We start from the raw sequence: 25,937 nt of genomic DNA on the forward strand, positions 1-25,937 counted from the left end.
AGCAGAATGAACCGAGAATGAACCAACCAAAGTCTCGCTTCTCTAAGAATAATTTACGATCTCAATTTGGATCTAGAGTAATTTTATAATTTACTAATTTACAATGTAGCGCATCCAACGACGAGAGAATAGGTAAGTATATACAAGTACTTACTTGGGTACATTTTGTATATCCGGAAGGTTACACTGTGAAATGGTGTACCATTTGCGCATGCTTCGAATACGGGTATATGTGTAACTAGTATTACTGCCAACTTCTTCCGGATCCGGAACGAAGAATCGTTCATTTTTTAGTACACGCTCAGTGAGAGAAGAGCCATTTTGTTCGGAACAGCAACGTGGCAACCGGCATACGCGGCATTCCAACGACCATGAATATTCGTAAGTATCGTTCGGTTACGTGTTCTTTCGAAATTTTTAGTTCCGAACATGTACAGAAGCAAATATTTATCCATTTCCTTGCCGAGGTGTGCTACCATGTATCTTCTTTTCGTTGTCGGTTCGGTTTTCTTAACGTACGTTTCGGTCAATGTGTACGCCTCTTTTGACTCGGACGCGTCCAAGAATCACGCGTTTCGTCGTCTCGATGAACTGGAAAATAAACTCGTAAATGAATATTTGAAGTACCGATCAACATGGAAAGTACCGATTCGTACACCTTTTTATTTATCCTCCTCTGTTGCATCCTACAATCATGTCCCTTCAGTTTATTGAAATGCGCATGTTGTTTCAGGTTTACTGCTGTTATTAGCGATTACCCATGTAACAGTATGTTTGTCAGCCAAAGAAGCATTGCAATCGACAAATGCCTATTTAACAATAGCTGACAAAAGTCGTTTGAAGAAAATCCTTGAATCAGGTTTAACGTCCGATGATGTAGCTACTCTGTACTATTCTGGCGTTGGTTACAAATTTCTTGGGGAAACTTTGCCGAATCAACAAGTAAGAAGGTTTATCAATTTTTCGAGTAATTACAGGATTTCATAGTTTCTTCGATCGTTTATCCATCTATGCTGAAAAATAGCTAAACCTGATGAAAAATCGACATAATTGATGAGTCATGATTCTTTGATTAGTCTTTCTGATCGAAAAACGTATCCGTAAGTTGTTCAATAGATTTCTTATGGTCCTCTTAACGCTTGACTTGTTTATTTCTAGAAGTTCTCCGAACGCTTGATAAAATTGTTGACGGCCAAGGACAATGTTACGATAGAAGAAGCGTATTACGCCTTATACGTCTCGAGAGTTGTTGGATTCTACCAAGTACTTCCTGCGTCTCTTCTAGCAACGGTACAAATATAAACTTATCGGTATCGATGAAAGTATCGATTATCGACCATCTCGTATACGTTATAATGATGTTTCTAAACTTTCGTTCTACTGCACTTTCTCAATGAAGAAAATTATATCCGCTGAATCAAGATGTTAGCATAGAGAATATTAGAGCAAAACCTAGATTATGCTAGTAAAGAAAAATTCTTTAGTTTAAACAGATGTTCTCGAGCGCAATAGAGAAGGATGGTTCTACCATGATGGAATTGTATTCTGCTGTATCCGGATTGAATACGATGTCTGAGAAATTATCGCGTGACGACGTGGACAAAGTTGCAAAAGCGGTACAAAGTATGTTGCGCAAGGATGACAATTTGTTGAAGTACGATCAATTTCCTTAATATTTTAACATCGTAGCACCGTATAATCTTCGTTATCGCAAAGTTGCATAGTTTGATTGCAATTGGACAAATTACACGTTCAAGATCTAATGCTCGTTTATTGGACATTTCACGAAAACAGCTTAGGTTGTGCTTTCCACATCGCGCCGCATCTCGGAACCGATGGTGCATTCGTTTTCGATCACATCGAAGATGCTATCGTTCAAGCCGACGAAGTGGATGGACAATATTTGCAGTTCGAGGGCGGCGTTTACGGCACCAGTGAGTAACAGATCAAACGCGTTACAAATTACAGCATTACGGTAAGAAGAAACATCGCGTATATCTCACGTACTCTTTAGGTTTCCTGGTGAACGGTATTTTCAAACTTTCCAACACGCTGAGGAAAAAGCCACCGTTAACGTCTCAGCAAATTGTTAAACTGGCCAATTACCTTTTGTCCCGTCGGTCCGTACAGACACCGAAGGGCGCGATGGTTCTATTGTCGGCGCTGACAACTTTGGCAGGGAACGATTTCGAGAAGCCAATCTGTGTAACGTTAGCGAACGAAGGCGTCAGTATCTCTGCTTATCAACCTATGGTCACGGTGAAGGTTTGCGACATTCTAGGTAACCCGGTTAACGGAATGTCCAAAGTGATTGCAAACACGGTAACACGAGTCGGAGAGGACGCCGCGATTCTGACCAATCAGAATTTACAAACTTCGCCGACGGACAAGTGAGCGTTAACCAGCAGTTGCCCTCATTCGTTTGTCCCCATAACTTTACCGCCTTGGTTTCTTGTATGTTTGTCAAGGTCGGCTATACTTTGGGGTAGAATACTTGTCGGGATACGATCGTTTATCGTCTTTCTCGAATCACAGTCTCGAGAAAGATTCAGAGAACCGACGGACAACGTTTCCCTTATAGTTTTCAAGCAGCTCGCATTATTCGGGCATTATTCGAGTACGTTCGTATACATTGGTATTTGCTACATGCACGTTTACGTTCCTTCCTTAGAACATTGTTCACGATGAATCTCATGGACGCTAAACCGGAACGAGGGTTCTACAAAATATCCGTGACAGCGGGACCAGTGACAAATACCGTTACCGTGAAAGTTCTTTGCGAAGTGGTGGTCGATTATTTGGAGATTGGTACCGGCGACGCCGATCAGACGACTCAGCCAAAGCTTACACGGTAATGTAACGGTAGATCTAGTCGACGGCCGTGTTTTTCGGTGAGAACGTCAAACTCCATCCGATCCGCGCAATACGCACAGCATAGTAGACATGTAGTCTTATATTCGTGGCAATTTCAGCGTAGTTTATCCGGAGAAACTAAATCAAAGGATAGAAGCTGACTCCCAGCAAAAGTTGGTTATGCGATTTTTGCTGAGAGATGGTATCAATAAGAAACCTATGCGCGCGCATCAAGCGTTTGTACGGCTCTCCTCGGTGATCGATTCAAAGAACGATGGCAAGACGGGGCGTGAAATCATCTTTGTCGCCGAACCAGATACATCGCACCTTTACAAATTTGATATGGTATATCGCGGCGGTTTCTTGCGCTTGCGCTTTCGTTTACCCGCTTCTACTTGCTCCTGCCGTTCAGTATTTTCCGTACTGATTTCTGATTCCACCGGTTCAAAACTATCAATCGTATCTTCAAACCGTTTTAGCCTGTCGGATCTGCAGGAGTGAACTTTGATCATCAAAGCGGGGATTATAACGTGGAATTGATTGTCGGAGACGCCATACTAACAAATCCATTCCAGTGGACCGTGGCAACAGTCAACTTGAAGTTTCCTGAACCGACTTCATCCTTGACTTCGAGCTCGAGCTCCGGCTCGAGTTCTACGTCGTCGTCGTCGTCGTCGTCGTCGTCGTCGTCGTCCTCGACTTCGAGCTCGAGCGTGGATAAAACTGTTACGTACAAGCGTAAATCGAACATCTACGCGACCAAACCAGAAATACAGGTAATACAACGTTTCTTTGATTATTGAAAGTTTGTTACATGCTCGACGATGTCGCGTGTTACGAAGGACGAGACACGACAGTCTTGTGTCGTTTAATAAAAAAAATCTTCCCGAAAAAAACGCGTGGTACGATGACAACGTACCACGCAACTACCAATGCTCGTTAGTGATAGCTATACGCTCGAAATTCTATCACCTCTATAACATTGGAAAATGATATTATCGTCGAAACTACATTTGTTCGATTTTCGAAGAAATTTTTCCGAAATCGAATGGTATCGTTCGACGAACACCGAGAAATCGTTGAAACCCGGTTTTCTAGGGTTTTCAATTACACAGGACCTGTTAAATAGTAGAATCGGTACGGATTCTTTATTCGCGTATCTCGTTTGTTTCAGCACATGTTTCGCGAACCCGAGAAAAGACCACCCGCTTTCGTGTCCAATCTATTCACCGGCTTGTGTTTGGCGCCGGTCCTCTTGCTTTTCATCCTTTGGGCAAAACTCGGAGTGAACATATCAAATTTCCCGCTTTCTTTGAGCGCGGTAACATTCCATCTTGGCTTGGGAAGTGAGTATACATTGTTTTCTCTTGCACGTACGTAAGAGTCGTTATACACTGCCGAACCCGGTCGTTCGCGACTACTGGGTTTTCGAAAACACTGTATACGAGTCGCCGGCAACCATCACAACCAATCCACTTAATCAAATCTAAGCCTTCGCACAACAGGTAACTTTTTGGCAGACCAGACGTAAAACCTATAAATACCCTACACACTATGTATCACAATGCATATTCAGTGAATTGTACGTAGAATGCGAATGAACTTGAGACATGGAAACAATATGTTTGGCTTGCTTTGCGTCAGACTGATTCTCAAAGGGCATTTTTGGATTCATGGTCACGTGTAACGTCCATGCCAATCAGAAAATTAAGAAATCCGAATGAGAGGAAATCGTAAATCTATGTTGAATCGAAGGAGTTTCGGAACAAGAAAGAAAAGGCTTAGGTAAATCAATAAAATAAAATCTTATTGTATTCATCAGATGCAACACTGAACAAAACTCGATCGTCGAACTTGGTCGGCAACTTTTCAGTCAGTCAGTCTCTCGTCGACCAAGTCGTCAAAGCGACTGGGAGAACAATGCGTAACGACTCTAAACGTACACGTTTCGTAACCATGATGATGCCCGTTGCATTCGACAAATTACAAGTTTTTCGTTTCATTTGTCTTTCTCTCGGGCATAGAGAAAACTGTGGAATTTTCGCAAATTCGATCATCTATGCGTCGTGTTTGTAGCCCAATGTTCACAACAGTTTGATACAATGAAATCTGTCCGAGTCGAAATATGTATCACCACGTTAACTTGTATCGTTTTCCATTTCTTTTCAGGTATCTTTTTACTTTTTGGAATATTCTGGTTGCAACTGAACATGTTTGTCACTCTTCGATACCTACTTGGTCTTGGTGTCGTAACATTCCTGGCCGGCAATAAAATGCTGTCCCGCATAGCGCATAAACACAAATTACGTTAAAAAATACAGTTTCAGCATCGAACAAGTTTACTCTAGATCGATCAAACGATTCTCATTCTTTGAAACGGAAACCAGAAGCGAACCGAAGCAGAAACGAAACACAGAAGACTGATGTTGCTTGATCGAATAAAACTCGTAGGTAAAGCTGACGTGTTCCGTTTCTTTCTTTCTTTTTTTCTTCTTCTTTTTTGTACCATCGAATTTTCATAGTTTCGATTTTATCAAGATCTTGTCAAGATTCGTTGCACACGAACGAATCCACGATGATACGACGAGATATGCACGTTTGTCACGCGAAAATTTTAATTTCCTGTCTCACCGTTGCGCGCGTACTCATTCAGAAGATACGTAAACTTGTCGGGTCGAATACACCGTCGAGATTGTTGTTATTTTCTCCGTCGACTATCACGAGAGAAAAGCGTTCTTTATGCGCATACATAACTATCGGTGATGACATTGGTACAGCGAGAGCGTACACAAACATTTGAAGCTACAATCTATTTCGTCGTGGAACACCGATAGAGTAAGAAAAGCGGTAAAAGCATATTTACCAGCGATGCGGGATAGGCGATACGCGAGATACGCGTTGTATTTGGTAAACTATTGGTTTGCTTAAAAATAATAAAACACTTTGAAAACACTTTGTAATATTTTGCTTGATTTTTTCTCTTTTTCCTTCTTCCTCCTTCCTTCTTCCATCATCCTTCTTCTATGCTGCCATTGTTTTCGTAATCCGTGCATCTGTTTATGGTGTACGGCGTACGGAATGATGATAACGACACGCATTCCGGGATATCAAGATTTTGCAAAACGAAGAATTTCTACGGAACGCGTAGTTCTTCGATTCGAGTAGTTTTCGTGCATTGCATTTGACGATGGGTCGAGGGCGTCGAATAGGATGTCTCTGCTAAAAAGAGCTTTATAGCTTTTCGCAAGTCCACAGCTTTCATTGCCAACAGATTTCGTTGCTTGTTCAATTCAGCAGCGATTAACTGAGCGTATCCGAACCGATGCCAAAAGCGAACCAAAGTTTCAAAGTCTTCCGTGACCTGGAAAACAATGTAGCTAACAAATGATTTCTCCTTCCGATTTTTGCTTTTTGCTTTTCGCTTTTCGCGATATATACATATATTTTATAGAACAAAGGAAACAAAGAGAGAAAAGGTATCAGTGTACTAAATAGTCTAATAAAATTTTCCACCAAGCCGAACGGGAGAGTGTCGTCCTCCGGTGTCGATTCTGCCTGGGACGAGTCATGGACAACGATCGGTGGAAGTATCTTTTCTTCCCGAGTTTCGTATTTTCGACAAATTTGGATGTACGCGAGGATACGCTCGGCTTTCCTTGTCAAGCCTTTCAACCGGTTCACGCTACCATTGTACTCTTTAGACATTATCGTCGCTCTTTGTTTATCCTGTTTGCGACCTGGTTAACCGACATGCAACAAATGACCGATCGATCCGGCAATCTATTGACTATTGCATATGCAATTAACAAGTCGAATAGGAAATTTACCAAAAATAAAGCACACGTTTGCTCGTCGGTAGACGTTGCGGAAGAAATGACACTCTTGCAGGGCGTCCTGTAACTCGCTCGCAATATTCTTCTTGTAGAAATGAATCTTTCCACGAAATTTGGCAATCTCGTCGAGTAGACACGCGATTCGTAGACCTTGTTCGATTATCGCTTGTCGATCAAACTTGTCCTTTCTTTGGATAATCTCGTACGATCTGCGTCGCTCGTCCGTACCTGCGTTTGGTCGCCACGTTATGCGCGAATACAATAACAACAAGGTATAGGATATCGATATAGGGACAAATATGTAGACGTAAGGGGACAAACTTGTACGATAATCCGAGAATGTGCTTCGTAGTCTGTCCCAAAGATCTTCCAGGTGTTTTTGAAGTTGTGCCGTAATCAATCTTCTCTCGTTTTTCCCATCCTCCACGAAAGCGTTCACTTTACCTTTGGACGAACAATATTATCTGTCTATATTATTATCTTGGATGAACAGTATGTATCGATACAGGGTACAATATTATACTACATGTACCGCACATACATACATGAATACATATGTACATGTATATGTAGTACACGCACGCGTGTTTATTGTTGTATCTTACTGATCGCAGTGCTCTTTGCAGCGTTCAGTCTATTCTCGATTCGATAATTGACAAGGACATTGATTTTTCGTATATTGATTTCATCCTTGTTTCGGTTCGAACGAGTCTCGTCAAATTCACGCGTTCTATCGACGAACAGTGTTTCAACGCGTCGACGGAAAAACGCGTCAGCGGCCTTTAAGCGTGCTTCGTGTGCATCGAACGATCGATCGATCGCATCCACATGAACACCGTTGGTTTTACGTCGTTGATCTTCTGCCTCTTGCAACGCGTCCAACAATAAGCTGATACTGTACGGTATGGAATTTATGTTTCTACGTGTACACATACATACACACACACACACACACACACACACGCGCGCGCGCGCGCGCGCGCGCACATATATATATATATGTATCACATGTACGTGATTAGACGAAGATCGCATAGCATGGCATAGCATCGCATCGTATCGCAAACAAATCTTACGCCCAAGTATGTACCTATAATCCTGGAAATCAAAAGCATGCTCCAAACACGACCAAACCATCTCGATCTTTCTTCCGATGTCTGGCATTTCCATTCGCGTAAAGGTGTCTCGCCAAAACGATCGATGCCGTTCCATATTCGTAGCAGCAATTTTCATTTCCCGTGCCAATGTTTGATGTTTCAAATCTCGTGGATTTGTGGGTTGAACCCGTTGCTCTTTTCGTTTTCGTTTTCGTTTGCCAGGCATTACGTGATTGGAAATTCACGATTCGGAAGAGAAATAATATTATGCTGTTTTAGTTGGTTACACAGGTGTATACGTGTCCCTTTTCCAGTCCGTACTGTCCGAAGTGCGTCGGCTAATCGCACAGCGCTCCGCGGATAGACACGCGTCTACAACATACATACATACATTATTTCTCGACGATTCAAATTTGTTTCGATCTTTATCGGTTTCAGTTCACATGTTTCAAATTCGTTGACTTTACGTCCCTCCTTTGCGGTTAATGTCCTCGCATCGTTTTCGTCCTCGACGAAATCCGGTTTTTTCTTTTTCATTTATCGTTTGCTTCGTTTCGTATACATTCGTGTGTGTGTGTGTGTGTGTGTGTGTGTGTATAAGTAACGCGCGTGAGCGACAGGCATCCGTTCCTGTACATTCTTTTCAGTCTAGACAAATGTAAAAAAAATAGTAGTAGTTTGCCGACTATATGCTGATTAACGCTGTTACTTATGCGCGTGTAACCTAAGGTCGCGCGCTTGAAACTCGTGACGTCTTCAAGGTCGTTCATTCCAAGAAACAAGAAACATTCGGTGAAAGTTCATAGATGTACCAAGCGCAAACTATTCCTCTCCTCTTCTTCCACTTGTTCCACTTTTGTTTCCGCAAGCCGTAACGCAAAGGATACACTTTTATGTAGAATATGGGTATATATGTATATGTATAATACGTACACTGTACCTGTGTACGCGCGTGTCGCTTAATCGCTTTTTATGGACAAAGCACGAAGATGACCGATGAGAAAACAAGAACAAGTGTTTACAAGAACTAGTTTGCCAAATGAAAAATTTAAAGGTGGAGCAGCGTTTGCTGCGATGCGTTGCGATGCGATGGGACGAGTCTCGAAGATCGACCTCGAGAGGCTGCGCTGAAGAAGATTCGCGAATTCCGGTTTTCGTCTCAGAAGCAGCTGTATCATGGAAGGGATGTACTCTGGACTTTGTGTATAAAAGTCTTTCGCTTTGAAGCGTTCGAACGGTGTGCGTTCATCAGAGGCATCGCTACCGTCGCGTCGGTGTAAGTCTGTTCTCTTGGTTTCACGTTAGTTTTCTCTGTTTCTTCGGCTGTGTTCTTATAATATTGTTATTGCACAATGCTATAACAATAACGATAACGATAACGATAACGATAGCGATAACAATAATAATAATAATAATACCTTGTCAGTTGGCTCGAGAAAGATGAAATCGGTACATTTCCTGGTACTTGTTACCGTGGTTCTGTCGGTGGTCTATAGCCACGCGGCATCTTTGAGTTTGCCCGAGAATGAGCTCGCGGTTCCGCGATTCCGGAACGTCGAACTCAAAGGACAACTCGTTCGGGAAAAGAGATCTCCATTGGGTAAACTGGCTCTACTCGGAGGAGCTGCCCTCATAGGAAAGAAGGCGCTCTTACTCGGCGGTGCAGCGGTCGGAGCTAAAGCTTTGATCGGCGCCGGTGTCGTCGGCGCGGGCTTGTACAAAGCGAAATAGTCAGTATATTTATGCGTATAAATATATGTACCATGTACATATACCGATTTCTGTATATCACTATACGTCAAGCTGTACTCTACGATATGTCTGGAATTTCTACTTTTATCGAGTCTTGCTAATTATTTTCCGATTATCCAGTTTACTTTAGGTCCTCCGTGCCATCGCGTCGCCGTCGTGTGTGTATGTACATGTATTTTCAATTCTCTTTTTTCAGCTACGGAGGTGGTTACGGAGGTGGTTACGGGGGTGGTTACGGGGGTGGTTACGGCGGTGGTTACGGCGGTGGTTACGGAGGCAGTTACACGGCCGAATTTGCAAACCACCACTACGGGTAGGTGTGGTTTATACATATGTGTTAGACGCATACGTTATACATACAAGAAAAACAAACAGAATTCGAAAAGAATGAAACTTTAGTTTTGATTGTACTTTTCCGTAGATGGAGTCGATGATCAACAGAATCGAACGTCGGTCGGAAGAACGACTATAGAAGACATTTCTTTTGTTAAACCCGCAGACAACTCTGTTTAATAAAATCGAGAATTTTCAAAAAAAATAAGACTCGCTTTGAATGATCACCCTTTTGTTCTTATACGTTGATCCGCTATGTATGTACCTCCGAGCAACGAGGTTGCCAAGCTGCAAGGTTCGAGGTTTGCGTCAACTGTTCGCGTTAGCAGTTTATAGAATGGAAATCGTCCAGTCTTTCGACGTTTAAATAGGATCTGTACACTACGAATTTCACCGATGACGCATGACCAGCGAGGTGATCAGTTTCTACAAGAGACCCGGGGTTCGGTAAAAATTCCGTTCGAACAAGTCCGACACCAACCGCGGCGAGTATTGGGCAATTCGATCGTTGAAAGGTAAGGCACACAGTCAAAAATATTGCGAGACAGATTTCTGCCGGTGAATACAGAATAACCCGAAATAGATTATAACTTGTTGCCAATACGAAAGGTTCCTCGTTCGCCCATTCTTAAACTACCCGTCCGATCTTATTCGTCTACGATCGTTTTACGTATAAACAATAATTCTGTACATAATCGTCGTAACACGTACGAGCATGGTCGACGCACGATCGCTCGTGGGCGAAGGTATGTAGGAATGTACATATACTGCCATCGAAGGTTCGGTAGTCTTTGCAACGTATGTTTACTTAACATACATTCGTGTATGTACAATATACGATATATGCGCTCCTACCGTCTACGTACCTGTGCTGTGGAGTGCACGCATCCGTTCGGCTAAACATGGCTGAACCGTTGCTTAGCACATCGAACGTCACTCGTTTGGAACGTGGATCGTCGATCTCGTTTTCATTTTCGTTGTTTCACTGGGATTTCATTCTTATTCATGACACGACACGATACGACGCGGCACGAACGAAACGACGCGACGCGACGCGAGGCCAACCGCTGCGATTCGATTTCATCATTAGCCATTGATTACGTTGTCACCGTTTTAATAATAAACCAAACTCGTGTGTAATTTTCAAGATTTTTCAATTTCGTATAATCTCAAATTCGTAGAATCCCATATTAATATTCCATGTACCATGTATGTATGTACATATATGTACGAGAATAATATACACACAGTTGTCGGGGTAAATAGCACACAGACTCGATTTCATCGTACACATTGTGCTTGTACATATATATATATATATATATATATATATATATATATATATATATATATATGTATATGTATATGTATGTATATAGGTAGTACGTATAATTGGTTTTCCCCGCGTTCAAGTGGATGTACATACGTATACGTGTACCCCCGAACAATTTTCCATCAACTTACTCCCACTTGAAGAAAACCGAGTCGAAAAATTAGTCGAAACCTGTTAAATAATAGAAATATGACTCGAAAAAGAAGCATGCTCGCGATACATATTACGTATATCGTAATAGGCGTCGATTTCCAATGATATTTCGTATGCTTCCGTGTCCTACGCTTTCGAACGATTTCTCGAAGGTAACGCAGCGCACACAAGACGCACGTTGCACGCGTTTTGAAACATTTCGAAAAGCGAACCACTTTCGTCGATGACTGTAACAGGATCAATGGCAATTCTGTCCGAATCGTAGCTGCCTCGATCACCGTGATCATGTAAATTTGTCACGAACGATTCTTCGCTAAAGACAACCGTTCGACCAGGAATACGAAGGAAGGAACCCGAATACGATCGGTCGAGGAAGACGGTGGTAGGGTGTTGCGCTTCAAAGGTAGGCGACTTTGTATAAAATCAAACGGGTCCGTTGAAAAACCGTCACACCAAGAACCAGCATTCACCGTACCTCAAAGTCGCTCGACAACAGACATAAGGGCAAGGTAATTAGTACACGTATTACGGAGCAACAGGATCGTACAACATACATACATAGAAACACGCACTCTATGTAATCATCCGAATGCATGCACGCGCAGTCGCGCATCGTGTTTGCGTTTCCACGTTCTTACGTTTTTATGTCTTTTTGACGCGTATTTAATAATACATACTGCGAACGTTTGTCTCGACAGATGCGTTCAACCACCTTTGCGATCGTTGCCATTGCATGCTGTTGCCTCGTTTCGTTCGCCGTTGCCGCGGATGCTTCGTTGGCCGAAACAAACGACGCAACCCTGTCAGCCTTGAACAACCCCGATGGGCAATCGACGGAATACGAAGACGGAAGCGCGACAGTGCTTCTGAATAGACAGAAAAGGACGCTTTTACTGAAGAAGAAACTTCTTGGTGCAGGACTGATCGGTTTTGGTTTGGGAATCGCAAAAGGGTGAGTCCGTTTCGAACGCGTTCTTATCGTCGAATCAAAATCATTTGAAATCGTTCACGAATTTCAATGTGATTCCCGTCTCTGTCACCGGTATCAAACTATTACGAAACCACTACATAAAAGAGTACGCCGCTTTTCAGGTACAAAGCTGGTTATTATACCGCACCGAGCGTTCGTCACGTGTACTTGTCACCTCCACCTTCGGCCGTAAAATACGTCGAATACGTTGAGAAGCCGATTTTCGTCGAAAGAATAATCGAAAGACCGGCACCAATTGTCAAAACAGTACCCGCTGTATTCAAAGAGCCTTCTTCTTCGTACGGGTAACGTTTCTCTACAGTACAGTTTATTTTTCTCGACGCGAAATTCCATATTACGTGTACGTTGTACAGTAAAGTCTTGATCCAACAAAAGCCGGACGGAGCTGTACGATCTTAGTCGGTTCCCCGCGAGGAGCCGGCCGGGAAGCTCGAGCTGCCTCGAGGCAGTGCAAAGTGTAATCGATGGGTCGTCGGGTATATATCGATGTGAACCACTACTAATCCAATTACAAAAATTCTTTATTTTCCATTATTTTCTTTTTCTTTTTCTTTTTCATTTTTTTTTGTGCGGGCCTTTCACCAACTTATTTGTAGCATTTTTCCGATTGAAAGTACACTAAACACGATATCATTTCAGCTGTATTCAGTGGTTCAATTGACGGTATGTAGCAAGTTTTCGACGTAAAAGAGAATAGCGAATGGAAAAGAAACAGCGAATCGCGTAACTTTTTCATTTTCAATTTTTTTACGCAGAGCCCAAATTCGTATAAAAATGTTCGTTATGCGGCATATCTACCTGTGTCGCGCCATGCTCCAACGGGCTGTTAAGCTCTTTATGTGAACAAAAAATACTTTTTATTTTTACACGAGAGGCTACTTTTTCTTGTGCCTTCGGTTCACTAGTCGGTCGGTGAGGTCACAAAAAAAAAAAAAAAAAAAATAAAAGAAAGAAAGAAAGAAAAAAAGGAAAAATAGTAGCCCTACACGATCCATGTCGGAGCACGGACTACAATCAGATTCGGCTTACAATCGGATCAAGACTGTACCGTATATATGTATGTATGTGTATACCGTGTTAACGATACGAAACGATTCTTTCGATCGTAGCGCCTGGTAGAGCCTAGCAGCAACCAAAACAGAGACAGCCAGAGATCTACCCTCAGACCTCATTCGCAAAACTACCACCAGACGGCCGACAATGAAGCGAACAATCGCCGAAAGCATCGACTTGGAACGTGCGAAAACTGTAAATAATGCAAACGCGAATCAAATAACAAATAAAACCAAATAGAAACATTATCACCAGACTTTTTGTATGCGTTGCCAGTGAATATCGTTTGAAATATTTTCTGTTTTCGTTGTCTGTGTGCGCGGCAATGAAGCGACCACGACACGAAGCAACGGTGAAGCAAGCGTCGACGCTCAGAAAATCATGCTACGAAAACGTATTGAATTTTATACACATATTGTATAGTACGTATTCCTATGGCTTGTCGATGATAGTACTCTCGACGAATACATACACATACACATACACATACACGTACACGTACGCATACGCATACACATAAAGTTACTTGTACGTCACATTTTATTATCGATTACAATTTGTCTTTTTCACGATCACGATTCGTTCGACACGCGTCTCGGTTTGTTAACTTTAGACTATTCGCCGCTCGCGCGTTGGTTATATGTACTTTCGGAACTCACGCGCGCTAATTTGACAGATACAAAAAGATAAACTCTGAAAATCGTTTTCAACCTGCTAGCAGGCGACTAGACTAGACTCTCTTCTCACCGATCGAGATATATTGTCCACTTCACCATCTTTAATTCTATGTACACTTACCTACACATGTAACACACATATTATTGCGATTGCGTATTCGCATAAAACATTCGTACGTACTTTTCGTTACAGATTGACGTTACAGATATACGAAAAAATCGTATAGTTTCTGATAATACTGACACGACAAACAAACGGACAATCTACGTTTCTACGCTTGAAAATTTCGAGTTATTGTCCACGATTCGGAAGCGATAGCGAGGAGTTGCTAACTTTTGGAACGAACAAAGTTGCAATACGAAAAGAAAAGTGCCACAAGTTTTTTCATGAAAATACCATAGAGAGTTAATTTGCCGCCTTCCTCGAAGCGGTCATCTGAATTTAGGGTTGGGCACGTACAACGAGAAAAGAAAAATTGAAACGACAAGTTTCCGTGTGCACGGTAATGTCGTTGAATTCGTTTGAACCTTTCTTACGACGGTGTACGCGATCGCACGCGTAATATGTAACGACACGCGATTCGCGAGCTTTCAACGACGCTGACGCGCCACAAATTCAACAATCATTTTACACCATTTCTCCATTTTTTCATTTTTCCATTTTTTTTTTCTTTTTTCACCACTTTTTACACCGCGAGAAACTACTCACTATCTCCAGAGGTAATGTACGCTATGTTAATAGCAAATATTTTGGATATTCGTTTAACATTGGAAAGAAATACGAATTCCGTGTTTGTGTGTGTGTGTGCGTGTGTGACTGTGTGTCGACATTTGTACGTAATAGAGATTGTCAGTCGCGATAACGAGAGTATGTATACGCTCGCGCGTGCACGTGCGCGAGCGTCTGTGTATGTAAGTAGTCTTCTTGTTACATATGTAGTAGTTGGCGCGAGTTCTTCCGCGACTCTACGCTATATGTATTCGTATTGTTACATGTGTTATCACCGATTAATCATTGTTGCCGATCAACGACAATACAATTGACAGTGCATAATCGACTCGCGCAAATAGAAACGGTACATTATTTTCACATTGATCGAACATTATTTTTTCTTTGTAGTGCTTTCTTAACGAATAGTTAGAGACACGACTTGAGAGTGTTCGTACAATGTACATATAAATACACATGTACGCAGTCGTACACATACATGTACGTACGCAAGTACATACGCAAGTACATACGTGTCTGGTTCCATGACACATGACACACGACTCGACTGTCCGATTCCTGGCAACTTTCAAGGAACCACGATGATATTTGTTGCTTGACCAATCGAAGAACGCGAGCGCAATGTACTCAACGAAGCGTCAGAGACTCCACGGAGAGTGATACCGACGCCGATTGCCTGTAATGTTGAAGAAGAGGAGTCGGTGTCGAGGGCACTTCCTCGATACGTTCCAGATCGTTTGCCGCGCCCGCGCTGTTTTGCTTGTAAAGTCGGGGTGCAGCTTTTAAATTTTGTTGTTGTAGTTGCAGTTGCTGTTGCTGTTGCTGCTGATGATGATTTGCCTGTTCCGCAAAAGCAATGCAAATGGTATCGTCGGGTCGATCCAAGCTAAATTGTCTTTTGAGGAAACGGTTGCCCGCGGTTCTTCCTGAAATCAAAACGAAAGGTGAAAACGCGAAGGAGGGAGGAGGCAGCAGAAACGAAAGAAACAGAGCGAGAAAGGTTCAAAGAGAATTACCATAATGTTCGTTCGGAGAGAGACATCTGTAATGATTGTACGGCGTGCTCAAATCATTTTCATCGATGTAGCCGGCTATTTTGCGATGTCTGACAGGTGCGGGTCTATAGGAACTCGCGGCCGAGCTAGAAAGCGATGTAAGGGAGCTGGTAGACGCCCCCAAGAAAGCCGTTTCGCTGGAATATACGGTAGATGCTCCGAGAGACGTTCGACCCTCTCCAGAGGCATTCTTCGTTACCCCAACTCCAACTCCAACTCCAACTCCAACTCCAATCCCAACCCCAACCCCAACCACATCCATCCGATCGTTTTCTCGGTCGCTGATCGTTTGTCGCGCCGACAGAATGTTCGTCAAATCTGTCGACAGTTGCGGAGAAGATTTTGCACCGTTAACTTGTTCATCGTTTACGGATACGGTGATTCCAGATCCTACGTTATCCTCGCCGCGTGGTTGCATCGCGGTAATCTTGGCAACGTCGGTCTTGCTATCTGCGACTCGATTATCTTCCGCTTTTCTGTCTTTTCCATCGTGAGCGAAAGAGAAATTTTTGCACGAGAACTTGTCGATCGATGGCGCAACCTCTGTTGTAGTCGTCGTCACCGTCACCGGTGCCGGTGCCTGGGCCGGGGCCGGGGCCGGGGCCGAATCCGATGCCGTCGTAGCTGCTATCGTTATCATCATCGCCGTCGCCAACGCCGTCGTCGCCGTCGTCGTCGTCGTCGTCGTCGTCGTCGTCGTCACGGTTTCCATCTCCTGCTTTCCCTCAGTTACATGTTCCGGGATTGTGTTGTCGTTCAATCTTGGATGGGTGAGAATTGGAATGCGTGAAAATGTCTAAATTTCTAAATCTCAATCAAAGCGCGACACTAGCCAAGAAAGATATAAATCCTTCTTCTTTGACAGTTGTGACACGCACATGTCGTATACATGCACAACGCACATATGTAGTATGGACGCGTCAATACGAAGACTCAAAGGGTTTGTTTCAACGGTGGAAATATCGTTTTGCGGGTATCTAGATTAGTGTGTACTGTGGACAACTTACCCATGGTTTTCCCTGAAGGTGGCGGCAGTATGGCAACAGATAAAAGCATTAAAAATCTGAAAAGCAAACAGCTTGAATGAAGATCTACATACTATCGAAACAAAATATATACGCGCAGATGCGACAACTGCCGTTATATTTTTGTTTTCTGTGCCCGATTGTTGAGTCCGGAGGACCAAACGTTTGAATACGCGTGAAACTGAACCAAGCGTGACCGGTAAATAGTGTCGGAACATTTGTTCTGCGACAAGTGTCGAATACTACCTATATTTACCAACGAAAAACCCAGCGAATGCGAACAAAAATGATCGTATTGCCATAAGCGGATGGTGCATGCGTTCAATATAAACGCGCACACGTATGTGTATACGATTGTCGGAAATTTCAGTCTTCCGCTTTTCGTTTGCTATTTTACGGTGTTTAGAATATTTGACGGCTACAGATGAACGAGTAAAAAGGTCGATTTACACAATACGGCACGGACCGGCACGTATCGTCAACGGAACCGGCCGACAGATTATGCTTTATGTCTACACTGCTCCGGCGACAAACCGTCAGTTGATGTGAAACAGTGAAAATGAGCGGATCGGACAGCGACGTGGAACTAGCTCTTCCCATTTCGCTCTGCTAAACCAGCGCAGTGACGACATGCACCGGCACCAACTGGACCGAACTGGCATAACATTCTTCGGGATATGTAATGTCGGTCGGTGCCGGTTCGTTCCGTTGACGGTACGTGCCGGTACGTGCCGTACATTGTAAATCGAGCTTAACTTGGACGAGTCGTGCAACGGCTTACCCAAGCGAAGGCGGAGTCGGGAGTTCCTTGTCGAAACCTTGTTTTCCCAGCAACCAGTAAGTCGGCATTTTCCCTTTGCCTTTAACCTCCGTCGGTCCACGATATTCGATGTCGTATCCACCGACCTGAGACAGTCTGTCTTTCGTTTCTTGGCTCAAGTGTATGCGCCACGGTGCTCCAGTCGATTCCATTCTCGACGCGGTGTTCACCGTATCGCCGAAAAGACAGTACCTCGGCATCGTCAAGCCAACAACGCCGGCGCAACACGGACCTACATACGTGAATACGATAGTTGTATGTTTGCGCGAGTCGATTAATTTCCAAAAATCTTCGCCTTCGATTCGAACAAAGCGTATCGAGCACGACGAAACGAACGCAAACAAAAAGAAAAAGAAAAAGAAAAACAAGACCGCATGGCGCTATACTTAACCGGTATGAAGGCCAATACGAAGTTTCAGTTGAGTTTTCGGCAAGTGTCTCAATTTGAACTTTCCGCTTTGGTGTAATAAATCGAGGGCCATCGTAGCTATTTGAGAGGCATGATCGGGTATCCTTACGGGACAACCACCCACGACCATATACGCGTCTCCTATGGTTTCTACCTACAACGAATTCTATAGTGGCTAGTGTGTCGTGTAGAGTGTATAGTGTACAGGGTGGGAATTGGGTATAGTGTACAATGTATAGTGTACAGTGAATACTGTATAGTGTACCTTGTACACGGTGTACGCGTTGATCGTTGCGTCGAAACAGGTGTACAGATCGTTCAACAGGTCGACTACTTGGAATGGAGTCGAATGCGCGGAAATGGTTGTGAAACCAACAATGTCCGAAAAATAGATGGTCACCTCGCGAAATTCCTCGGGATCGACTGGCATTCCCAATTTCAGCTTCTCCGCGACCGAACTGAAAGGATTCAGGAGTCGATTAAAATGCGAGTATGCGTACAAGTATTGGTATGTATGTATGTATGTATGTATGTAGTACGTTTTGCTCGCGCGCGACACAGTTTCCCCCTATTACAGTTTCCCTCCTTTCTGTATCTAGGAGTTTTCAAGGCGTTCGAGGAATTCGAGACAGCTACTTGTGGTATCTCTGTAATGTTAAATAATATGTACCTTGGTAACATTCGATTCAACAATTGCTCCGTCTTTTTCTTCTCCATGTCCAATTGCTCCGTGCGTTCTCGTATCAGCTCTTCCAGATTATTCGAATATTTCTCCAACATTTGAAACATCGTGTCTACGAAATTGACCTTTCTGAGAAGGAAAGAAAACAAACGCATAATATCGAGTATACACATACACGTTACACCTAGCCCGATCAAAATGACTCACGATCGAATAATTAATAGAATAATTTGTCGCTATTTGGCGTTACCTACCGTCCATGGTTGAGGGTCTTGAAACGATCGTGAACGTCGTTAAAATCGGGTCTCATGTCTGCGGCTTCTGCCCAACATTGACGCATGATGTTTATCGCTTCGGGCGGCGCCGCACCTTTGCTCACAGACGGTCTGATCAAAGGCGGTGGCTTTTTCAATTTCTCCATGATGTCTGCAACGGGATACAACACATAGATTATACATACCAAGATCAAAGTTACCGACGGCGTTGGTAACCGACGTACCGGCGATTAACAACAGAGCGCATCGTCGTTCGATCCGAAATACACATGTATGTACGCGAAAGCCGAAAGAATCATTTCGATTTCGCTTACCTTCCGGTGACAACGCGAGCATGCAATACGGTTCTCCGCGAACCACCACCTCTTGCATAATAATTCCAAAACTGTAAACATCTCCTGGTTGCGTTCCTTTTTTCCGCAGATTCGGATGTCTCAGCAATTCCGGTGCCGTCCACAACAGATCTACGTTGCGAGAGCGTAGGAAAATGTGAAACGTGAAACACCGGCAAATCGGCAACATCTCGACACGACTGGATGGATGATTTTGACTATACCTCGAGCGGTTTTTGCCGGGCACTCGATACTCTGAGCCTCGTAAAACGCGGGTAGCCCGTAATCGGTCACCTTTAGTACCCAGCGTGCGTCTATCACGCAGTTGCGCGATGTCAGATAACCATGTACTCGTACCGGTGTACCATGCAGGTATCTCATACCCTTTACAGGAAATATTATCTTTTATTTTATTTCTACTTGTAGAAAGAATCCATCGAATCCATGCAATCCATCTACGCGTACGTATGTACACACGTACGTATATACATACATACGTATCTACATATGACCTACCCGTACAAGGTCGGTGAGCAAGGACAATCTAAACGACCAGTCCAGTTTGATTTCATCTTGTACCAGCACGTCCTCCAACGACCCTCTCGAACAGTACTCGTAAACGAGGCACGGTCTCGTTGGCTCGTTTAAACATCCGATCAGAGGATTCAAATTTTCGTGACGTAACCCGTGCATCTGTGCATGGTCGAGTCACAAGAAGGTAGGTAGGTAGGTAGGTAGGTAGGTAGGTAGGTAGGTAGTTAAGTGGGTATGTAGGCATACATACACGGTATTAAGCTTAAACGATTCTATAATATAATATATATATATATATATATATATATATATATATATATATATATATATATATATATATATATATATATATTCAAAGGTCCAATTTCTTCTTCTTAAAGTAGAAAAAAATATCGTGACGCGACAACGTTCTCTTACCACGACCAAAACGTCCATGGCCTTGCTCTTTAGCTCGAACGTGCCATCTTCCGCGTGCAACTCTTTCAACTGCACCAAGTCTCCCTAACGACAATAACAGAAATAACAAGCTTCTCATTTTTTTTTTCTTCGAATATGGAACATCGAATAAGAAACGCGCGTAAGCCCAAGCACATATGGCCAAGTAAACGATACTCACGTTGTACTGAGCGCGCGGTACTTTGAAGAAACCATGTCGCGCCAAGTTCCCCGTGCTTGTCCGTAGATACGGTCGTAACGAGGAAACACTGCCGAGTTGAAGAAGATCCGGTTTCTCCACCTCGGGACCGCCAAATTCTTGCAATTGTTGCAACCAACAGGACAACATTGTCTCGATACCCTCGTCGACCTGCGGTACAGTATGCCGCGCAGGCGTTAACTCGTATTTACTCGATACAAGTATACGCGTGTCTCTACGTATTTTGTTCTCCTTGCGGAAACTCGATAATTCCATAATCTACTATTCTACTCACCCTTCTAAAATCTACACGAGGCACTTGCGGAAACACAAAATCCGACGTAGTCAGAATGATCTTGTACTGACCTTTCGATATTCTCTTCTTAAGAAGTTTTCTTCTACGTGTCGGGGAAAAGGATCGAGCGATTAAACAAACAAGCCGGATATTATAACAACGAATATTATCCGTCGTCTCGCGAGGATACACCGTGCGCGTGTCATGGACGAACAGATAAGACGCAGAAATCGATTAGCTGTTACCTGATCAAGATGCCGGCTAATATCGCGAACGTGGTCAATAACAGCGATCCCAGAACTATGGTTACGATACGCGCGATGCGAAACGCTGTTTCGTCGGAGGAGTTGTCTGAAAAGGAGAAAAATGGTCTCTCTAGGTGCACGACTATTTTCATCCATACACGTATTCGAACAAAATATCATTCGATGAAATACGAAACGCGAATATTCGAGAAACTAGAGCAAGTACATATATAGCTGATCTTTCTTTGCTTGTTACCTGTGCAATCGATATCGAACTCCACGCCAACCTCCGCGTTGCATTTTAAAATGTCAATGTTCGCATCGTGGAAGACCGGAGCGTTCGCGAACAATTTTCGAACGAAAAGTTTCTTTCGTTGTTCTATGCTGATCATTATAGGTTTCCAGGCATCGGCGTCCAAACGCCAATCCAATAACACGTACGTGTACATTTTGTTGTTGAACGAGTTAATGGTAGAGTTGTCGTGCATTAATACGGTAAAAGTTTCATTCAAACGATCGAACAACGATGGTCGGGCATACGTTTCGGTACCGTTGTACACCTTCTCCGCATCGTATCTGCGACAGATAAACGGAAATAATCTCGGTTATTACAATATTTTCCATCAGTTGGAATCGCCTCGACGCGACGCGACGCGACGCGATACATGTATATTATATATGTGTACCTATGATCGAGAGGCGTTATTATCAAAAGTTTTTCCAAAAAATCCGAACTCAGGTTTCGCGGTGGTAAATATCGATATTTCCTTTTCCGTTCCGTTTCTTTTGCCTCTGCTTCTGTTTCGATTTCTGTTCCAAATCCGTCCATTTCCTCTTCTTCTTCTTCTTCTATTTCTTCGTCGCTCGTTTGTTTCGCATACGCATCGTGCAATCCAGGGGAATGATAATCGCGGGATTCGTTTAACGAAGAAACGTTGGAAGACGTGACATTTTCGGACGAAATGGATACCGTGGCAACGAAGCGGGAAACCAAAGAGTTTGTTTTCGTTTTTCTATTTGGTAAAAAAGAATCGTCGTCCTTTGTGTGAACAATCACGGTGGTCGTGGTACCCGCGGTCCTGGATGGCTTGCGAGCGCCGTCCAGCTCGGCAAGAACCCGTGACGTTATGTCGTTATCATCCGACGTCGGTAGACACAACAGGGTAACTGCAAACAATCGAGTGTGTTGTACATACATACCAGTAACGTATCGTAAGATCCAGCAACACGCGGATACCGATACGCATCTGGTTCAACATCTGTTCGGCGAGCGAACAAGCTAAACCAAACGGACTCACCTCTCCGAGAAATGTTGTGCGTCGGACGAAGGAGCTTCCGAATCTCTTCGAGGGAAGAATGATACGGCAATATCACGTGATATCGTAATATAGCTCCGATACCTCGAAGAGCATTCAACAGCGCCCTGTCGAGACTCGACCACGGCTCACGATCTGCAATACGAAAAGTTTCGAATCGATCGAATCTGTTGCGTTCGAATCGATAAGTATACATTATTGTAATTTGCCATCGGTACATATTACCAGTTCCTATCATGGATACGGCTTTCCATTTCAAGTTCATCAGAATCTCTGTTAGAGCCTTTGCTATCCCCGGCAAAGACGGCGATAGTCTGACGATCGATGAAAATTCTCTGGTGTCCGTGTCGTCTGTCTGGAACGATAAGCAATATCATCGCCGATAGGACCAAACGGTTTCACGGTTTCCACGAATTCAACTGAAATTTCTCACCAAAGGACACGTCCATGTGAACAGGGACACGTTCCAAAGCAGCGCGAGTCTAGCCGTAACTTCGCACATGGGTGTATCGACAGCAGCTACGACAACTTTTGTTTTCTTCTCTCCAAGTATGCGCAACAAGGTGTCAAGACCTCGCGTCTTTCTTTCACACGACACTGACGATCGGAAGAAAACGGACAATAATCTTGCTCTCTCTCTCTCTCTCTCTCTCTCTCTCTCTCTCTCTCTCTCTCTCTCGATCGATACGCACTGAATGGTAATGGTAAGCGGTAAACGCGATACTTACGAGACGTTGGAATCACACCGATTCGTACATCAAAGTTCGATCGATCGAAGAATTCTTGAATATCGTCTGTCACGTTCGTTTCGCTGCTACAATCCTCTCGCAGGAAAACTGTTACTTCCGTCGGCTGTCGTTCATAGAGGTCTTCGGTTACGTTCGACGTGTACGAAACGCACGGAGTTTGATCATCGGTGTTCGATAAAACGAAACAACTGGAAAGGATCACGATCGGGATCCACGACCAGAATCGATCAAAAGAGTTCCCGGCCATGGGCCTCCGACGACCCTTTTGGCTCGGTGGTGCTCGGTGCTCGGTGTTTAGTTCGTTCTCGATGTAGTCCGCCTTCTCGCCGGATCAGCTGATCTATTGGCCCGTATCTATTCGATTCTGGCTTCCTTTCCTTTCAACGTATACACTGTGCAACCAATCAGAACCAATACACGCCTCCAATTTCGCTTGTAATCGGTTTTCGATCAGACATCGACATCGGATCGCGATTCTCGTAATCCCGTAATCTTGTAATTTCGTAATCCTGCAATGCCGTCCGTTAAACGCGTCAAGCCGATTAATCAAATTTTCTTGTTGCTTGTTGTCGCTAGGGGAGATTTTATTTATGGCAAATACCTGTGACACGCGCGGAAGTATGGGACGATAAACGACGATCGAGAGCGGTAGTAATTAGAGCGTGTACAATCTTTTCGTACAAAAAAAAAAAAAAAGAAAAAAAAACGGGGTGCCGTACAACTTAATCACGCTAGACTAAAGCGCCGTAAACATTTTCCACCACATTTAGTATTTACCGATGCTAAAAATATCGAAATACTTTCGAAGAATCTTCCGCGATTGATATTTAACAAGTCCACCGGACATACCGTTTATCGTATTTTATTTGTACTGTAATTATTCTAGCGTTTCACCTGGATTCGATTCGTTTCTTGTCGTTTCTCGTCGTTTCGGTTCGGTTCGGTTCGGTTCAGTTTTAGTGACATTTACCGTTCAACGCTACAACCGATTATTCAAGTAATTTTAGTAATAGTTGTAGTTGAATCGCGTTGCTCTTTTTACCGTGACCACACCGACGAAACCTATTGCGTTTTAAAGAACCCGAGAGCGTTTCTACGACCACGATCTTTTGTTTTACGGTTCAGTGCTTAAATCAACATTGCGAACTGTATCGAAATCATTTTCCGTTTCGGCGAGGAAACCGGAAGGGTAAATAGGAAAGAATGGTCACGCGTTGTGTCAACGTAACGCTATGCACAAGTAATCTTCGTTGACGGATTGTTTTTTCTTTTCGAGTGCTTCAACGTTACGTCCTTTTCTATTCCTACGTCCAAGTGGATTTTTGAAAATTCCTCGTTCTGATTGTTAGACGCGAATAAATCCAAAATCACGAACCATTTTCAGTGATCCGTTTGCTTTAGGTCCCGATTCGCTGCGAATCGAATTCGGATTCGGATTCGGTTTCGTGTTAGTACTATAGTATTTACTGATATACGGTATCTGTATTTGACCAACAATTTCAAAATCCATGTCAGATTTATTTGGTATGGATGTATGATACAACGTGGAGGCAACGCAGAGTTTGGTCGGTCCTTTTCCTCTCTCGATATAACAAACGATACCGGGAAAGGTAAGAAGGTCTGTCTGTCTGCGACAACGGATTCGTTCGAGTTCGTTCGCTCTTACCGTTTTTCTCCTCTGGAGGAACGACTGCGATACAGTTGTTCCCTTCTCTTTTCCTTGCCTATACACCAGAAAGGGTTCCGTGTTTTCGACGAGATTTTAAAAACACGCATATCGTGAATCACTGAAGACAAATATTTCGGTTCGTGTTCCTTTTCTACTCGGTTGAAGCTTCTATTATTTTCGACGCGAATCAAACAAAGCACGCACGCAATCAAACAGGAGCCGCAAAACACGAAAATCAACAGAAAAATTAGAAACGTTCCTGGACGGTCCGAACGCCTCGGCGCCCGATATCGAACTAACTTGCCTACCTCCCTTCTACACATGCTCGGGAGCTGACGTTATCACGAGGGAGGTTTGTCCCGGGAACAAGGCGAGCAACCAGCATGCAGTCCCGCACCGTGCTCGCTGCTCAGTATCATCTTCGCTTCGATTCGTGAATCATCGTTTTTTGTTCCGTGCTGTCCTGTCCTGTTCTGTTCTGTTCTGTTCTTTTCTCCTTCAACGTCATTCATTGTTGAATTAGTCGACATTGTCATGCCAGACTCTACGTATGTATGTATATACGTAGTATACATACGCTGTACGTATACGTATGAAACAGGGTTGCAGGCTTATCACCCTTATTGGCACACCTATTTTTAAATATTTTGGCCTGTTGAACGCAAACAAATTTTGTTTTTAGCCGTTAATGCGACCACTTTAAAATAAACGTCTACAAAAAAAAATTTTGTTTTAACAATATAACCTGTCGCTAATATAATGTAGCAGTTGTTGCGACATTAAACCATAAAATAAAATGAAATAAAAACAAAATTTTGTAAAAGTATTTATAAGCGACTTTTTTTTTCTATGAATAACTTTTTCTTGAGTATTTCTATAAACATGCTCGTTTCCCTAATGCTTGCAATATGTAAAACAAGAAGAATCGATCATGTACCAAAAGTAAAAACAAAATATATATACAATATACACGACATATATTTAATACTGATAACATATTTTTATTACCCGAGAGAAAAAGAAAGTATTCTGAGGACATAGAAATGTTTAGAGGGGAGGTCTTTTGAACTGATATTAGGTATGCAAAATCAA

The 25,937-nt window shown here is 43.2% G+C and overlaps 5 protein-coding genes across 9 annotated transcripts; 3 read left to right on the plus strand and 2 right to left on the minus strand.

Annotated features, from left to right (window-relative positions):
* The first annotated feature begins 254 nt into the window (after positions 1-254).
* Ostdelta (oligosaccharide transferase delta subunit) lies at positions 255-5,805 on the plus strand. Its single transcript, XM_076784522.1, has 11 exons — positions 255-381; positions 734-942; positions 1,159-1,290; positions 1,485-1,654; positions 1,795-1,934; positions 2,015-2,390; positions 2,672-2,851; positions 2,973-3,198; positions 3,333-3,629; positions 4,028-4,199; positions 5,023-5,805. Exons 1-11 carry the CDS (start codon positions 372-374, stop codon positions 5,163-5,165), a joined length of 2,055 nt encoding a protein of 684 aa, XP_076640637.1. The 5' UTR covers positions 255-371; the 3' UTR covers positions 5,166-5,805.
* Positions 5,324-8,589, minus strand: LOC143352178 (uncharacterized). Its single transcript, XM_076784523.1, has 5 exons — positions 7,777-8,589; positions 7,248-7,581; positions 7,008-7,130; positions 6,681-6,914; positions 5,324-6,214 (listed from the first exon to the last, which is right to left on the minus strand). The coding sequence occupies exons 1-2, from the start codon at positions 8,007-8,009 to the stop codon at positions 7,275-7,277; spliced, it is 540 nt and encodes a 179-aa protein (XP_076640638.1). The 5' UTR covers positions 8,010-8,589; the 3' UTR covers positions 5,324-6,214; positions 6,681-6,914; positions 7,008-7,130; positions 7,248-7,274.
* A 134-nt stretch (positions 8,590-8,723) lies between these two features.
* On the plus strand, positions 8,724-10,072 carry LOC143362950 (uncharacterized). The gene is made up of 4 exons (XM_076803490.1): positions 8,724-9,059; positions 9,210-9,513; positions 9,732-9,848; positions 9,957-10,072. The coding sequence occupies exons 2-4, from the start codon at positions 9,224-9,226 to the stop codon at positions 9,967-9,969; spliced, it is 420 nt and encodes a 139-aa protein (XP_076659605.1). The 5' UTR covers positions 8,724-9,059; positions 9,210-9,223; the 3' UTR covers positions 9,970-10,072.
* A 51-nt stretch (positions 10,073-10,123) lies between these two features.
* LOC143352180 (uncharacterized) lies at positions 10,124-13,710 on the plus strand. Of its 2 annotated transcripts, none has more exons than XM_076784528.1 (4): positions 10,124-10,614; positions 12,053-12,306; positions 12,447-12,629; positions 13,455-13,710. In XM_076784528.1, exons 2-4 carry the CDS (start codon positions 12,053-12,055, stop codon positions 13,462-13,464), a joined length of 447 nt encoding a protein of 148 aa, XP_076640643.1. In that variant the 5' UTR covers positions 10,124-10,614; the 3' UTR covers positions 13,465-13,710. The 2 variants fall into 2 exon arrangements, with proteins under 2 accessions (XP_076640643.1, XP_076640644.1); XM_076784529.1 differs by lacking the exon at positions 10,124-10,614 and adding an exon at positions 11,244-11,863.
* Positions 13,711-13,894: 184 nt separating this feature from the next.
* LOC143352179 (retinal guanylyl cyclase 2) lies at positions 13,895-25,136 on the minus strand. Of its 4 annotated transcripts, none has more exons than XM_076784525.1 (22): positions 24,843-25,136; positions 23,156-23,568; positions 22,861-23,024; positions 22,653-22,782; positions 22,410-22,562; positions 21,798-22,278; positions 21,368-21,687; positions 21,112-21,217; positions 20,867-20,969; positions 20,554-20,742; positions 20,355-20,438; positions 19,920-20,096; positions 19,628-19,787; positions 19,386-19,535; positions 19,051-19,222; positions 18,785-18,925; positions 18,380-18,572; positions 18,097-18,268; positions 17,667-17,937; positions 16,868-16,879; positions 15,822-16,621; positions 13,895-15,731 (listed from the first exon to the last, which is right to left on the minus strand). In XM_076784525.1, exons 2-22 carry the CDS (start codon positions 23,421-23,423, stop codon positions 15,433-15,435), a joined length of 4,545 nt encoding a protein of 1,514 aa, XP_076640640.1. In that variant the 5' UTR covers positions 23,424-23,568; positions 24,843-25,136; the 3' UTR covers positions 13,895-15,432. The 4 variants fall into 4 exon arrangements, with proteins under 4 accessions (XP_076640640.1, XP_076640639.1, XP_076640641.1 ...); XM_076784524.1 differs by having other exon boundaries at positions 23,156-23,777; XM_076784527.1 differs by lacking the exon at positions 13,895-15,731 and having other exon boundaries at positions 16,505-16,621; positions 16,868-16,923; positions 23,156-23,777.
* Positions 25,137-25,937: the final 801 nt, after the last annotated feature.

Source organism: Halictus rubicundus, chromosome 2, assembly GCF_050948215.1.
Source record: "Halictus rubicundus isolate RS-2024b chromosome 2, iyHalRubi1_principal, whole genome shotgun sequence".
Classification (NCBI taxonomy): Eukaryota; Metazoa; Arthropoda; class Insecta; order Hymenoptera; family Halictidae; genus Halictus; species Halictus rubicundus.